The following is a 16,570-nucleotide window of genomic DNA, read 5'->3' as shown; positions in this document are numbered from 1 at the left end:
TGCACCTCCAATCAAACAGAATGTCTGCTCGAGAATCATGAGAAAGTGGTAGATGTGACAGTGGTAGGGAGATAGAGCTCTAACTATGGAATAACTAATAGCAGTCACAATAGGGTGCCCTAAAATCAAAGGGCCTTTCAGTCTGTCTGAAGCAAATCTCAGGTGTGAACCATTGTCATGTAGTGCTGCAGTGATCAGTATATGATAGAGAGATCTCACAGACTGTTCATCAAGACTGACGCAAAACTCTGACAGAAGGAGCAAAGCCACCAAATAAATGCTGTACATGTGCACTTTATACTCTTTAACAGATGTAGGCAGTGTTTGTGTTTAGAGGGAAGTTGCATTGCATTGTATGTCACACTTGAGTATGTTAAAGTTGGGAAAATAACAATCCTCATTGTTAGTTTATGCCTTGGTATATCTTTGACCCTCTCCCCTTTTTTTGTTTGACCTGTCGTGCACACTTTCCATTCTCTTTTTTACCCCCCTCTGTCGCATTTTTGCCATATCAATTAGCATGACTTTATATTTGTCAGTTGTTCATCCAGAAGGCTTACATGATGGATCTTGCCCCTCACCCCTCCTATGATCACTGCTTCTATTCATCCAAATTTGATATGGCCGTTCTTGTAGTTGAAGCAATAAACTTGTATCAATGGTGCACTGAAGTTATGAGGTTTAATTGTCAGCACATTTCTTCCTCACAGTTGTGATGGGAAACCGAGGAAATAATTTGTATATCAGAGTTTTTATAGCATGGAAAGAGGCCCTTCGGCCCATTGTGTCTGCACCTGTCATCATATATCCACTTATTGTAATCCTATTTAACAGTGCTTGGTATACTGTGGAGTTTCAAGTGCCTCAACCCTCCCATTGAACCTATGAAGATTGGACTTGTCAGAGATCAGGCTTATTTTCAGCTTTCATCCAATCCCATCATGCCTGTGTCTTTGGATGTGCCGTTCTTTATTAAGGTTTGCTGCTATGACTTCATCTTGATGTTTGTGAAGTGGTGATGGATTCTTATAAGGTGAGGGTGCTTGTCAATTTTCCTGCCTCCATCCAAGCTAGGGACAGGCGTTTGACAGAGTTCTGGTTTTACCCAGAAGCAGCAAGCACTTCCACCCCTTACACCCCAATTACAGTTGGGCAGCAGAACATCAAGGGTGTTGACACTTCCTGTAACTAGGGTGCAACAGCAGGGGGGATGACTTAGAGATCACATATGAATCAGCAAGCAGCATTGGTCTTCCAGCATCATTCCTACCTTGAGAAGTTCTCGCTCCAAACAGATCATCAAGACAGCCATGAAACAGGCTCCACAGAACCAGCCTCAATCTGTGCCTGTGATACATTTAAGAGAGCCGTAAAGATGTAGTGTAGGTTGGACATCTTCCACTGACATTGATTGGTTAAAATCTTTGGAGGGATAGCATCACAATGAAGCAGTGCTGCACACGACTGGCCAAAGGTGGTCATCAGGACCTAATTACAGAATGAATGAAACACGGCATACTCTTGATCTCTCAGATGTCAACCCTACCAGAGCAGCAGGAGAATGGATGCCAGCCAAACAAGATTTGGTGAAATACATTTGAGGACCTTCAAGAGCAAGGCACCACTTGGACTGGAATAAAAGAGATTATGTTGAACTGGGACCAGTGGCAGAGTCTGCCTGCCCATAGTTCCTCTAGTTCTTTGCAGGACAAAGTCTAAGTATGTTCTCCCTGAGGCTCCATGATATGGACTTTTGAAACACAGGGAAAACAAGATATCCCCTCATTGCCATAGACCGTATGTGGTTGGCTGAATGATTAGAGGAATGTTGGCAATTCCTATGTTTTATATAGGAGGCTGAAAATCCACCTGTGAGTGTCAAATTTAGTCACTGCAGCCTATCTCAGTTGGTAGCATTCTCTCCACCAAGTTGATTCAAGTTCCGTATGGACACAAGAACCTCCGTTGGATCCTCGACGTGTTGGGTGTTGTCAGAGGAACATGAGCATTTTCAATGAAACATGAAAATGAGGCTCTTTCTGACCAACCTATAGAGAAGATCCCATTGCACTGTTTGAAGAATGTGGAGCTCTTCATGTGTTCTGAGCCCTTTCCTCTGTTAAGTATCATTGCAAAAAACTAATTAGCTGCTCGTTATTTTCTTTGATATTTGTGGAATCTCTCAGTGCATAAATTGCTTAACAGTTTTGTCTGTGTGACTCTAATGACTGCACTTTGTAAGCCATAGGTTGGTAGTTTGGGCTGTTCGAAGGATACACATTCATGTTGTTGCATTCTATCATTTGCTTTAAGACAGATGCAGTATCTTTGAAAGTAGAAAATGAATGCATTACCATGTTTGTTCTGTATGATTATTTCGTTATTTGAACTTTCATTTGTTTTTGTGTTTATTAGGACACACAAATTTAAATGGGATCTGCAGCTTTTACAGTGTTTTGCCTTTTGTTATTTTAAAGGCTCAGTGTTCATACATATTGCTGAAGTTATTTAATAAAACCAAATTAACTTCACACATTAGATTGAAATGTTTTTGAATATTCAGAAAACGTTTCTCAAACAATGTTGCATTTCTCAGTTCAACATCTCCCAGTCTCCTTCACATCTCTCTCCTCTTCACTGTGTTTTTTCTCCTTATCACCTTGATCTTTTCCTTTTGGTCTAACAATGTTGAAACTGATGAATTGCTTTCAGTGCACATTTTGTTTAGTATTGATGTTTGTTTGTTGTGAATTGCTTTGTTTAATCGGTGTGCTTTTTCTACTTCATTTGAACTGGTGTGCCAGCTCAAGTCAGGAACGTGTGATAACCAGCATTCACAGAAAGCAAATGAAGGTGCTGGGCCAAGACGGACACTTAGCCATGCTTGAAATTGTTAAATGTGATGTGCTAAACGCTGTTAGAACTAAGAAAATCAGAGCTAATTTCATTTTACAAACATATTATCCTTTAAGAACATCAGTTTTGGAAAATTACTTGTCAAGACTACTCTGCCAATGTCTTTATTCCCCTGATGCTACAGCTCTCACTATTTAGTGAGTTCAGACACTTGTAATTGCAGAATCAGGATCATCTCTTGAATGAAATGGTTAATAGAAAGCTCAGAGCATTGATTTGTACTCTGGCTCCAAAAATATCAGAATGTTTAGTGTTGTTGTCGTGTAAAAATGCTAATTTACAACCTGTGTATTGGGTGCAGCATCTCACTTTTGAATGTAGTTTTGACTCACTGTAATAACACACTGTATGCCAAGCTCCTGATAATTCATTTCTGAATTGAAAAGCTACTGTAAATTATGGGAGCACTGTCTCCAGCATTATTTGACATTTACTTTGCAATGCAATATGTAGAATCATTTAGCAAGAGTCCTCTTCTGCCCCTCCCCTAGAGAGACGATAGATTAGAAGCAAGTGTCTATCATTTGAGTCTTGAACCTCATATGGATTGATCATGATGTGCATTTATAAATGCGACATTTTTGTTCAAAACCTGCCTTCCCATGTCGTCATCAAAGGCAGCTCTTAGTCCAATAGTACTGCAAATAATGGGCCGGATTTGTTGCCAATGCAGTTTAAATGCAGCCCATTGCTCAATGCAACATACATGTTATGACATGCCAGCAATTTTAGAAACATTGAAATTAGGAACAGAAGAAGGCCATTCAGCCCATTTAACATGCTCATGGTTGATCATCCATCTCAATGCCTACTCCTGCTCTCTCACCGTAACCCTTCACACCTTTAGCCTCTAGAAATCAATCTTTTTTTCCCTTAAATATATGCAATGACTTGACCTCCTCAGTGTTGTGGTAGACAATTCCACAAAGTTCACTACCATCTGAGTGAAGACAATTCCTTTCATTTCAGTATGAAATGTCCTACTGCATATCCTGACACCCTGCTCCCATAGCCATGGGAAACATTATGCCTGCACCCAGTCCGTCCAGCTCTGTCAGAATTTTGAACGTTTCAATGTGATCGCCTCTCATTCTTCTAAACCTCTGTGAAACCTCTAATTGCTGCCCGATTGACAAACCTTCTATCCTAGGAGTTAATGTGAATCTTTGTTGTGAACGCACTCTATAGCTTTTTCTTGGTCAGGAAACCACAACTGCACCAAGGACCTGTACAGCTGTCTCTTGTACTGTCACCATATTATATAATCGCTCTAATAGCGTACTTTAGAAGGTGTATTTTAGGAATACTAGTAGTGCTGTCTTTGTCTATTGGAGCTGGGTTTGCTGTTGGTCAGACCCCACAAACCATTTTGGCACCAGAGGTTGAATGGGACTCTTTTCACTGGAACGTAGGAGGTCGCGAGGTGACCTTATAGAGGTTTATAAAATCATGAGGGGCATAGACAGACTTAACGCTAGTTGTCTTTTTCCAAGGATGGGGGATTTCAAGACTATGGGGCATATTTTTAAGGTTAGAGGAGAACAACTTTAAAAAAGACATGAGGGGCATTTTACTTTGACACAGAGGGTGGTTCCCGTGTGGAATGAACTTCCTGAGGAAGTGGTCGATGCGGGCACAGTTATGTTTAAAAGGCATTTAGATAAGTACTTAAACGGGAAGATTTGGAGCAATATTGGCTCAGAACAGGCAGGTAGGACTAGTTTAGTTTGGGATTATGTTCAGCATGGACTGGATGAACTGAAGAGTCTGTTTCTGTGCTGTATGACTGTGCGTGGAAGAATTGAATACAATTGGAAGAAAAGGATCAGGATATGTAACAATTTTATCACAAATGAAAGGCCCTTTCTGACATCGACGTAGCAGATATCTTACTCGAAGCACCAGCATTGTACATCTGGACAGCTACCATTGTGCCCTAATGGATGCTCCTTCTCCAATTTGTGCATTCTGGGGAAAGGGAGTCCCATGTGTCATTTGTTTAAGGTGTCCTTGTAGCATTTCCTCTGCCCTCCTATTGATTGCTTACATTGCAGAGCTCAGTGTAGAGCACTTGCTGAATGAGTCCTATGTCGAGCATGTGGGTAATGTGGCCCGCCCATTGTAGCTGGTCATGTGACTAATGCCTCGATACTGGGGACATTGGCCTGGGAGAGGATGCTCCCGTTGTACACAAATCCTGCCAGTGGACTGCAGGATTATGTGAAGGTAATGCGAGTGATAACTTTCCTTGGCTTTGCTAGACCTTTCTTAAATAAGGGGATGAAAACTGTGGTGTTCTAGATTTGGTCTCAAAAGTATAGCAACTGTAGCGAACTACCCTGCTACTTGATTAATTTCTGTTTAAAATGTACAACATGGCATTACACCTGTCTTCCTAATTACCGGCTGTTCCTGCAAGCTAACGTTTTATGATTTATATGCCAGGTCAGCCAGATCCTTCTGAATCTCAGCCAGCTACTTCAAAAATCAGACAGGAAGTGGAGGAATAATATATCTTCGTACAGTTACATAGGATGTCATTTATGATCTGATCTCGTCCTGTGAAATGCACAGAAACTATTGGTAGGGATTTAAACTTGGAGTCCTGGGCTAAACATTTAGGAGCTGACTGCACTTCTAGGGAGTTTATAGGTGGGGCAGTAGTTAGCCCGAAACATCGATTCTCCTACTCCTTGGATGCTGCCTGGCCTGCTGTGTTTTTCCAGCACCACAGTTTTCAACTCTGGTACTCCAGCATCTGCAGTCCTCACTTTCTCCCAGTAGTTTACAAAGGTTGCTTTTGAGAGGTGACATGATGACAGCAGATTCAAGAGAAGGAACAGAACCTGAGGAGAGGGAGAAGATAACGATGTTGTCTAGTCTGGCAGTGAGGAGAGTAAACTTGCAAGTAATTTAGAGTCGCGAGTGTGGTGCTGGAAAAGCACAGCAGGTCAGGCAGCATCCGGAGAGCAGGGGAATCAACATTTCAGGTATAAGCCCTTACCAGGAATGAGGGTTGGGGCGAAGGTAGCTGGGAATGTGATCGGCAGATGAAGATAGGGGTGAAAGTGATGTGGGCGGTGTTCAGGTGAGTGACGTCAGTGGGGATGAAAATGGCTGCGGCAGCGGCAACAATCCTCCCACCCCTGTCTGCGTTTCGGAGAGACCATTCCCTCCGCGACTCCCTTGTCAGGTCCATGCACTCCCTCCAACACCAACCCACCCTCTGCTCCCGACACCTTCCCCAGCATCGCAAGAAGTGCAAAACCTGCGCCCACACCTCACCCCTCACCTCTGTCCAAGGCCCCAAATAATCCTTCCACATCCGACAGAAATTTACTGTACTTCCGCACGAACATTGACTGCATCCGTTGCGCCCAATGTGGTCTCCTCTACGTTGGATGCCAACTTGCGGATTGTTTCAGAGAACATCTGTGGAATACCTGTACTGACCAATGTTGCTGAACACTTTAACTCCCCCCTCCCACTCCGCCAAGGGCATGCAGATCCTAGGCCTCTCCCCTTGCCAAACCCTAACCACCTGATGCCTGGAGGAAGAACAACTCATAGTCTGCCTTCGGACCCTCCAATCGCACGGGATCAATGTGGATTTCACCAGTTTGCCCATCCCCCCACCCCCCCCCCCCCCCCCCCCCCCCCCCGCCCACCTTATCCCAGTCCCAACCTTCCAACTTGGCACCGCTTTCTTGGATGATCCTTCCTGTCCATCTTCCTTCCCACCTACCTTCCACCCTCCTCTCTGAACTACCACTTTCACTCCCACCTTCATCTACCTCACCCATTCCCAGCTACCTTCCCGCTCCCATTTATCTCTCAACCCCCTTGGCCCACAAGCCTCATTCCTGATGAAGGGCTAATGCCTGAAATGTCGATTCCCCTGCTCCTTGCATGCTGCCTGCCTGACTGTGCTTTTTCAGCACCACTGTCTCGACTCTGATCTGCAGAATCTGCAGTGCTCACTTTCTCCTTGCAAGTAATTTAGTCAGCCAATTAGTGAGAATGGGGCCATTGAAAGATGAGAGTCAGTCTCGTGGATAAGATAATATAACATGGGGGATATACTAGCAGATACATGGAAAACCACCACCTTCCAGTTCCCCTCCAAGCCACTCACTATCCAGACTTGGAAATATTTTGCCATTCCTTCACTGTCACTGGTCAATATCCTGGAATTCTCTCCCCAATGGCATTGTGGGTCAACCCACAACTGGTGGACTGTAGTGGTTCAAGAAGGCAGTTCACCCCCACCTTCTCAAGGGCAACTAGGGACGGGCAATAAATGCTAGCCAGCCAGCAATGCCCGCATCTCACAGATGAATTTTTTTTTAAATGGGAGAATACTGGAAAAGGATGTAAATCAGGGCACAGACAGCAGCGACCTGTTAAGGAGAGAGAGAAACGGCAGAAGCAGGTGATGGTATTATTTCAATTTTGGTGACAATAATGCACAAATCCAGTGCATGTGATGCCAATGAGGATTGAGGAGAAAGGGAAAGTGGTTTATCAAGATAGTTTGAAGGAGAGAAAGAAGCCAGGTTATCTTGGAATGGAAAACATTTGCAGCATGATGTGACAGTGCTTTGTGTTGTCAGTTGTCCACGCCCCTTGGACTTATGGGAAAAGAGATAATGGACATACCATGGGAAGGCAACCAGGTTGAGAGGGTGTATTGGTTTTAGTGGAGACTAGATAGACCTGAGGGTGCAGTTGAGCAGATCAAAGGTTGTAGGAATAACGTGGTGAGTCGAGGGCCAAAGGTTAGACAATTGGGATTTTGACACTTCAGTTCTAATGAATTTGGGAGAGATTTCCCAAAGGGGTTACAGAAGGAAGAAGGGTTTGGAGGTAGAAGCAGGATATGTGTTTTGTGATGTAAGTAAATGAGCAGAAATGGCCTTGTCTGTGCTTGATGCTTTCGGGGTAGTTGAGCCACGTGAGAGGGCAAGCTCCTCGGGGTGGCCATGAATATGGTTTGTGGAGTTGACTTGGAGATTATGGAGGCAGAAAATGAATGTAGCAGGTTTCCGTGACCGCAGAAATCAACTGTCAATTGAATTAAGGTGCAAATGTGCCAATGTTAGAAACAGGGAACATCAGAGAAGGATGGTGGAAGAAATAACCAAGGATAGAGATGCACTATGAGGCATTCCTTCAGAAGCCACCTGCTCATTGACCCCAGTCAGCAGCTTTGGATAATTACTTTGGTAATGAAAAAGGTCAATGCCCAGTTGTAGCAAAATCTGCCCAACAATGCCATGCTTGGACTGATAAATAGTAAGTAACATTTGTGCCGCATGATGGCCAGGCAATGATTATCTTCAGTACGGGAATGGCTGAACTCCAAAACTTTCACCATGAATGTCTTGAAATTAACCATTATGCAAAAACTGGACCAGCTACATAAATGTTGTGGCTGCTGGAGCAGGTCAGGCTACATATTTTGCAGAAGTGGCTCAACATTGGTCTTCCCAATGCCCTTCCACCACCAGCAAAACACATGTTAAAAGTTTAACAGAGTATTCTCTGCTTACCTGGATGTGTGCAGTTGCTAGGAATTCTGCATCATCCAGCAATCCATACAATTGCTACTCATCCATAGCTGTTGTACGGAATTTCTGCAGCAGACCACCATGACAGCATTTCCTGAATCTCTGACCTCCATCATCGTTGCGTTCACTGCAAAATCGCACATCATCTCAGCTTCCACATGTATCAGTGGTCCTCCTTCATTGCTAGGTCAAAGTCCCTCACATCATCTTGGATTCATTTACACCACATCAAGTGGCTCAAGTGTCAACCCTTACTGGTTCGACCCTCGTCCTGAGAATAAAAGTGCCTTATAAAACAAGGAACACTTGGGACCTGTTGCTGTTTTTAACAGAATTTGGGATTAGGGCAGTTCATGTATTACTTTTGGAGAAATTCGAGGCAATTTATGTTGCGTTTTGATATTTTAACTATGAGTCTTTAAAGGTTTGTTTTTGTGTTAAAATAAAATCCAGAATTTCCAAAATGGTCACAATTGGAATGGCTACATTTTACACAGAAATATTTCTACTTGCATTTTAGAAATTTTGTTTGGCCTTTTTTTTATCATACAGAATTCTCACAAAGTGCTTTTTTTAATCTTGTGCAGGACAGTCAGAAGAGAAATCTGATGGCAGCAACGGTAAGTGTCAAGTAAATGCGATGAATATTTGGATTTGTATTACTATTGATTAGTAACTAAAAGCAGCAGAGTCAAAAAAACTAGCTCTTAACTATTTGTAATGTGCTGCAAGTTATGTTAGTAAACGTTTGAATAAGAGCTGAATAAATGTGGTCAGTTAGAGTCTGGTTGATCCTATTTGTATTCAGTTAATTATGTTGGGCTCTCAGTCTGAAAAAGAATTTATTTGTGGTTGGTGTGCTGCTTAAGTAAATGCCTGATATCTGCTGGGCTGGAAAACTGTAGTGAGATTGACAGTTGGTGGAATTAGGACCTGCTAGTGATCAGCTTCCATCACCTATGTAGCTTGTCTACCCTTTTAGTCAGGTGGTCATAGCAATGCGGACTTGGAAAAAGCAGTCACAAGAAGCTGAACTTGGAAATTAAACTGCAGGTTTTTACTTATTGTTTGAATTTACCCCGGAAGGGTTTTATGGGTCTTATTTGGAAACCTTCGACCGTTTCAGTCTGATTCTTATGTTTTTGGAGTTGCTACTTGAGCCTGTTGTTGGTACTGAATTTAAAAACAACTGGAGTTAAATTTATTTAATCCTTATTGTATCGCTCAAATTTTCCAATCCCACACTTTGAAGTGACTATTAATGTGGTAAAGATGGAATTTCACTTGCGTCAGGGTAAGATCCCCTTAAACCCAACAGTTAATATTTTGGTAATAGTTCACAACAGTTGATCAGCGGGAAAGGTTTACCCTTTATTGGTGAGTGCCTGAGTGGGTCTGGTAAGTGGAAAGGTATTTCATTATCCAGCTCTGAGATTCTTCCTCTTTTAATGAGGCATAAAATTAAAAGCCTGTTCCATTACTCTCACTTAGCATAATTATTCTGTTGTCTAATGATTATACTTGAGCTACCAATAGTGGTGTCAAAGTGTTTTGCATCATAGGCACTTGCATTGATAGTGCACATTTAAAGAAGCACTCAGAGGCATTTTTCAGATAGACAGAAATAAATATATGTTAAGCCAGCAAGAGAACAATATTTAGTTTGAATTGATGGTTTTGGAGAAGATTTTTAATGAGAGACAGAGTGGCAGCAGAGAGAACTAGAGAAAAATGTTTGAGTAGGAGTAGCCTGAAGCACTTAATAGCTGCTTCACTGCAGATAAGAAAAAGGAGAGGGATATTTAGAAGGAACGGGGAGAATTAATCATTGGTGAGGGTGATGCTAGAGGAACCTGGAACATGCGGTAAGATGGGCCATAATACTATTCATGGCCAAAGACAATATTTTTAAACTAAATGCATTGATGGATAGATAAATGGGGGATGTGGGTGGGTGGGTGGGGGTGGTGTTGGTGCAAGTGTCCTTTGAAAAGAAGTTGAAAGGACTTAAATTCCACAAAGCTGGTTGAAGGATAGAACTAGAGTCAACCTTTGCACATCTTTGTAAACATTTCATTACAAGGTTACATGTCGCAAGCAAATATTTCCTCATCCAGCAAAATACAGCTAGTACTGAACTAAAAACAGAAAATGCTGCAAAGTGACACAGCTGGGGAAAGAAACCAAGTTAGCTTTTCAGCTTGTTAACCTTCCATCAAAACTGAGAAAAGTTAGAAATGCAATTAAATTTTAAATTTTAAAATTATTATTCATTATTAAGAATGAGATTGTGGAGTACTTGGAGGTACACGGTAAAGTAAGGCTGAGGCAGCATGGCTTAATGAAGGGGAGGTCATGCCTGACAAATCTGTTTGAGTTCTTTGAGGAGGTAACAATCAAATTAGATAAAGGAGAGCCAATGGATGCCATCCACTTGGATTTCGAGTAGGTCTTTGACAAGGAGGCTGCTAAATAAGGTAAGAGTCCAGAGTGTTCGGGGCAAGGTACTGGTGTAAATAGAGGATTGGCTGACTGGCAGAGAGCAGAATAGGATAAAGGTGTCTTTATCAGGATGGTAGCAGGAGACTAGTGGAGTGCTACAGGGCTCAATGTTTGGAACACAATTATTCATGTCATACATTAACAATCTGGGCGAAGGAACTGAAGGCATTGTTGCTAGGTTTCCAGGTAACACAAAGATATGTAGAGACGCAGGCAGTGTTGAGGAAGCAGGGATACTGCAGAAGGACGTAGGCTAGGAAAGTGGACAAAGAAGTGGCAGATGGAATACAATGTAGGAAAGTGTGCGATTATGTACTTAGGTAGGCAGAATACAGGTGTGGACAATTTTCTAAACATGGAAAGGCTTTGGAAATCTGAGGTGCAAAGGGACTTGAGAATCCTGAACTAGCATTGCCTTGAGGTTAACACGCAGGTTCAGTTGACAGTTAGGAAGGCAAATGCAATGTTAGTGTTCATTTCAAGGGGGCTAGAATACATAAGCAGAGATATACAGCCTCAGCAGTATAAGGTTCTGGTCAGGCCACATTTGAAATGTGAGCAGTTTTGGGCTCTGTATCTAAGGAATGATGCGTTGGCATTGGAAGGGGACCAGAGTAGGTTTATAAGAATGACCTTGGGGATGAAGGACTTATCTTAAGAGGAGCAGTTGAGGACTCTGGGTCTGTACTCAGTGGAGTTCAGAAGGATGAGGAGGTGATCTGATTTAAAACTTACAAAAAACTGAGAGGCCTGGATAGAATAGAAGTGGAGAAGATGTTTCCATTGGTAGGAGAGACCAGCTCCTCAGAGTAGAGGAACCACCCTTTAGAACTGAGCTGAGGAGGAATTTCTTCAGCCAGAGAGTGGTTAATCTGTGGAACATGTTGCTGCAGAGAACTATGGAGGCAAAGTCATTGAGTCTATTTAAGACAGAGATAGATTCTTGATTGGTGAAGGGATCAAGGGGTACGGAGAGAAAGCGAGAGAATGGGTTTGAGAAATATTTCCACTACAGTCGAATGGTGGGGCAGACTAAGTGAGCCAAATGGCCTCATTTTGTTCCTTTGTCTTTTATGGTCTTTTGTAGGAAGCAAGTGAATCCCCTCATAAATACCCATAACCTGCATCCAGTGGAACTCTTTATACGATTAACATAGACTAGACCTATATTCCCCAGAATTTGGAAAAATGAGAGGTGATCTCATTGGAACATCATCTTATGGGGCTTTGTAAAGCAGATGCTTGGTGGATGTTTCCCTGGGTTGTACAAGTCTAAAGTATCAAATCACAGTCAGAGGGGTCAGCTATTTTGGGATGAGCAATTTATTCACTTGAAGGATGTTGATGCTTTGGAATTCGCTACCCTAAGAATACTGTAGGTGCTCAATTGTTAAGTATGTTTAAGATAAGTCAATTTTTTTGCCTACGAAGGGTATAATGAGATTTGGGGTTGTGCAGAATGGGTCATTTATGATTTTATTGAATAACAGCACAGGTGTGAAGGTCCACATTCCCAACTGCTTTGCTCATTTCCTGTATTGTTGTAAATGATCTCACTTGGTATTTGTCTCCTCTCCATCTGCTCCCCAGCTTCTGACTCTTCCCAAACGCCTGTTTTTGTCCCTAATCTATCTTGCTGTTGCATCACTGGAACCTTGATTCCTTGTCCTCTAAGGCTGATTGTTTTTCCTAAATTTTGTTTTTAGCCTCTGTCTGATGCCTATTCTTGCTGGGTCATCACCCCATTGAACTTGATCTCCCGATCTCTGCCAGTGTTCCAGTCTGAATTCCATGTGCGCTTGCTGTGTAACCCCTTCGCACATGATGCTGCCTTAACCCTGCTTTTTTGATTATATTCCAAGTTGCACAGATAGCCACCTTTTCTCCATATTCCTGCCTATGTAGTTAGGCTGAGGCATTGAGCAGCGCAAATAGAAAATGGGTTGGCAGATGAGATATAAAATTCAAGTAATTTAATGTTGCTCAGGTTTCAGAAGGATTGGCATTGGGGTGTTATAATGGCCAGTTCTAGTTCACTTGTCCTCGCTGTAGGTATAACTGACTTTAACTTGGCATAAACTTAATCTCAAAAATTGTTGGCTGCTCAAAAAAGTAAGAGACTAGACAATCTGTGGAGGATCATAGAATCTCTACAATGTGGAAACTGGCCATTCGGCCCATTGAGTTCATACCCACCCTCCAAAGAGCATCTCATGCAGACTCAGCCCCTCCCTGTAACCCTGCATTCTCTGTAGCTAATTCACCTAGCATGCACATCCCTGTGGGTAATTTAGCTTGGCCAGTGCATATCTTTGGACTGTGGGAGGAAACCAGAGCACTCGGAGGAAACCCACGCAGACACGTGGAGAATGTGCAAACAACACACAGACAGTTACCCGAAGGTGGAATCAAACCTGGGTCCCTGGTGCTTTGAGAAGCAACAGGGCCTAACCACTGAGCCACCATACCACCCCATTAAAGGGCTATTAATGGATTGTGTACTAGATATATTTTAATGAGTGTATTTTGGGGATATGTATTTAATTATTGCCACCACTTTTTTGGGATTTATAAATAGGAACACAATACAGGAAGATTAAAACAATGATAAATTTATTTGAAGCATTGGTTAGGTGATGGAATAGATGTGAAGCTTTGAACACACCATTATAGAAGGGACATTAAAGTCTTTGAAAGCTTAAAACAAAATTCTGCAAGATTGGAAACTGTAGTTAGGGAGAGACTTAAAATACTGGAAGAGCTTTGCTGCAGCTAATAATGATGAGAAAGATTCAATAAATCTTGGAAAAATTTAATATGGAAGCAGCATCTCCTATGGGTAGGCAATTGTTGAAGTACCTATAAGAGGATGTTTAAACACATTACACAACAGGTTTGTTGAGTTGGGTAGTTTAGGCAAAGTCGTTTGAGTAGAAATGGATACTTAGTTCAAGTCAAATTTGGGATTATCGGGAAAACGAGCTACAGTGTTGGATGAGTTTTGGATTGGTGTCATAAAGAGCTGACAAACACTAAGTTGAATGAGCCTATTTTCAAAACTTCTATGGGTCTATGGTTTTCACTGACACTCCTGTGTCTGTACTCCCACAGTTTGCACTTTAACTCAATTGCACATTTTCACTGACACACTCAGTATTTCTTTGGTCTCCCTCCCACTGACGCTTGTTCTTTAACCCAAACACCCACTTCCACTGACACACACTGTGCCTGCTACTCCCCGCTGCTATTATACTTTCTTTTCTCCTCTTTGTTTTAATGCTGTGTCATTATTCAACATTGAGTCTTCTGTTGTAGCAAGATATAAAAATTACCTCGCCTCCTGACTTGACTTGCTAATGCTTGACCAGCCTGCCTCAAAATGAATTATATAACTCATGCTTCATTTTTAAAAGCAAACAGCATCTAATGGATTGTATCATAATACAATATGACCAATAATTGGTTACTGTTTTATTACATTTATGTGGGTAGTAACAACAGACATGAATTATTTTCATTGCTGTAATATCATAATGTTTATGTGACTTCTTGACTTGATTTTGCTTTTGTTTTTAGTAATTGGGTATCTCTCTTGTTGTTGTGACACACTACACAGAAATGAATAAAACTGATTGAAGACTGTCTCAGAACACGAGTAGGAAATGAATACCTCCATGGATGGCACGGTGGCACAGTGGTTAGCACTGTTGCCTCACAGCGCCAGAGACCCGGGTTCAATTCCCGCCTCAGGCGACTGACTGTGTGGAGTTTGCACATTCTCCCAGTGTCTGCGTGGGTTTCCTCCAGGTGCACCGGTTTCCTCCCACAGTCCAAAATGTGCAGGTTAGGTGAATTGACCATGCTAAATTGCCCGCAGTGTTAGGTGAAGGGGTAAATGTAGGGGAATGGGTCTGGGTGGGTTGCGCTTCAGCGGGTCGGTGTGGACGTGTTGGGCTGAATGGCCTGTTTCCACACTGTAAGTAAATAATTTAATCTAAAAAAACATAATCTAATCATTAAGTTCTGGAGCATAGCTATCCTGTTCAATGCATTCCCAAGCAAACAAAATGAATGTGTTTATTTTGAAACATATTTCAAGAGCAGACAGTGTCTCAAGGGTTTGCCAAGTCTTCAGGAGTTGAGAATAAAAGGGACTCAACTATTAACATTGTATATCAATGCATCAAATATCAACAATTGACTTAGATGGAGGGACCCGATGTATGGTTGCTAATTTTGCTGATGTGACAAAGATAGCTGAGAGAGTGACTTGTGAAGAGGACCAAAGGAACCAAGGGTAATCATGGAATCCCTACATTGTGGCCATCAGAGCCGCCACCACCACACCCCACCAACCTATCACCCTGCATTTCCCATGATCAATCTTTGGACTATGAGAGGGAACCAGAGCACCTGGCAGAAACCCACGCAGACACAGGGAAGAATGTAAAAGCTCCACACAGACAGTCGCCTCAGGGTGGAATTGAACCCCAAGTCTGTAGCACTGTGAGGCAGCAGTGCTAACAACTGGGCCACCCTGTCAGTGGGCATAAATGTAACAGTATAATCTAGGATAACGTGAACTTGTTCACTTTTGCAGGAAGAATCAAAAAGCATCTTGTTTAAATAGAGATCACAGAGCTCTGCAGTACAGGTGGGTCTGAATGTCATAATGTGTGAATCACACAAAATTGATGTTCAAATGCAGAAAGTGATTAGGAAGGTAAATGGAATTGCACGAGGATTGGAATGTAAAGGCAGAATGTTTTGTTACAGTTGTGCTGGGTTTTGCTGAGACCGCATCTCATGTTCTTGTATAATTTTAGTCTCCTTATTTAAGAAAGGATATAATTGCATGGGGGCCAATGCAGGGATAGTTCCCTTGTCTGATTTCTTGTAAGAAGGTGTCACTTTAGGAGGAAAGATTGGCCTCATGTCCATTGGAATTTGGACGACTGAGAGGTATTGTTATAAGATCCTGAGGGACATAACAGCATGGACTTTGAGAGAAGGTTTCCTGTTTTAAAAAGAAGGGGTTTCATATTTAAGATGAAGGTATGGAGAAACATTTCTCAGGGTCATTAGTTAGTCTTAGAAATCCCTTCCCCAAAGAGCTGTGGAGACACAGCCATTGAATACTTTTTAAGGCTGATCTGGATTGGTATATTGGATGCAGACAAGATAGTGGAGCAGGCTCAAGGGGTTATATGGTCTAACCCGAATCTGTATGTTAAGTAATGTACTTCTGCAGGTTCATTGCTATAAGGTGACAAAATGCCAAGAAATCTGCGAGGAGACCCCAGGATTGTATAAAATGTGGGGAGGCTGTAGGGAACACACCCTGTAGTCTTTGTTTTTCACAATACAGCTGACTAGTTCAATGGTCATTTAAATATTTTTGCATGGCTGCATCTTCTGTATGCAGTTACCTAAAGGGGTTGGCTTGTATGTGACCTACACAGGAATCTGTTGATTGCTACAAAGTTTTGAGGGAGCTCTGGCTGTCGGTCAGAGTTGTGACCTCTGTAGAGCTGGTGGGAGAAGGATCTGGTTGAGAGAGGTTATCTCCTGTTTGTTGCTAA

General features: G+C 42.3%; 1 protein-coding gene across 1 annotated transcript in view; it reads left to right on the top strand.

Annotated features, from left to right (window-relative positions):
- gtf2f2a (general transcription factor IIF, polypeptide 2a) overlaps positions 1-16,570 on the top strand; it is a 117,870-nt gene that overhangs the window by 47,482 nt on the left and 53,818 nt on the right. Inside the window, exon 5 of the mRNA XM_087993056.1 lies at positions 9,074-9,106. Coding sequence (XP_087849182.1) covers positions 9,074-9,106 — 33 coding nt within the window. The remainder of the gene's footprint in view (positions 1-9,073; positions 9,107-16,570) is intronic.

The sequence above is a fragment of the Chiloscyllium plagiosum genome, unplaced genomic scaffold (assembly GCF_037043375.1).
Source record: "Chiloscyllium plagiosum isolate Xiang-an unplaced genomic scaffold, Cpla_swu_hap1 HiC_scaffold_12, whole genome shotgun sequence".
In the NCBI taxonomy this organism is placed as follows: Eukaryota; Metazoa; Chordata; class Chondrichthyes; order Orectolobiformes; family Hemiscylliidae; genus Chiloscyllium; species Chiloscyllium plagiosum.
The sequence above is the reverse complement of the archived record's forward strand: the minus strand, read 5'-3'. Positions and strand labels throughout refer to the sequence as shown.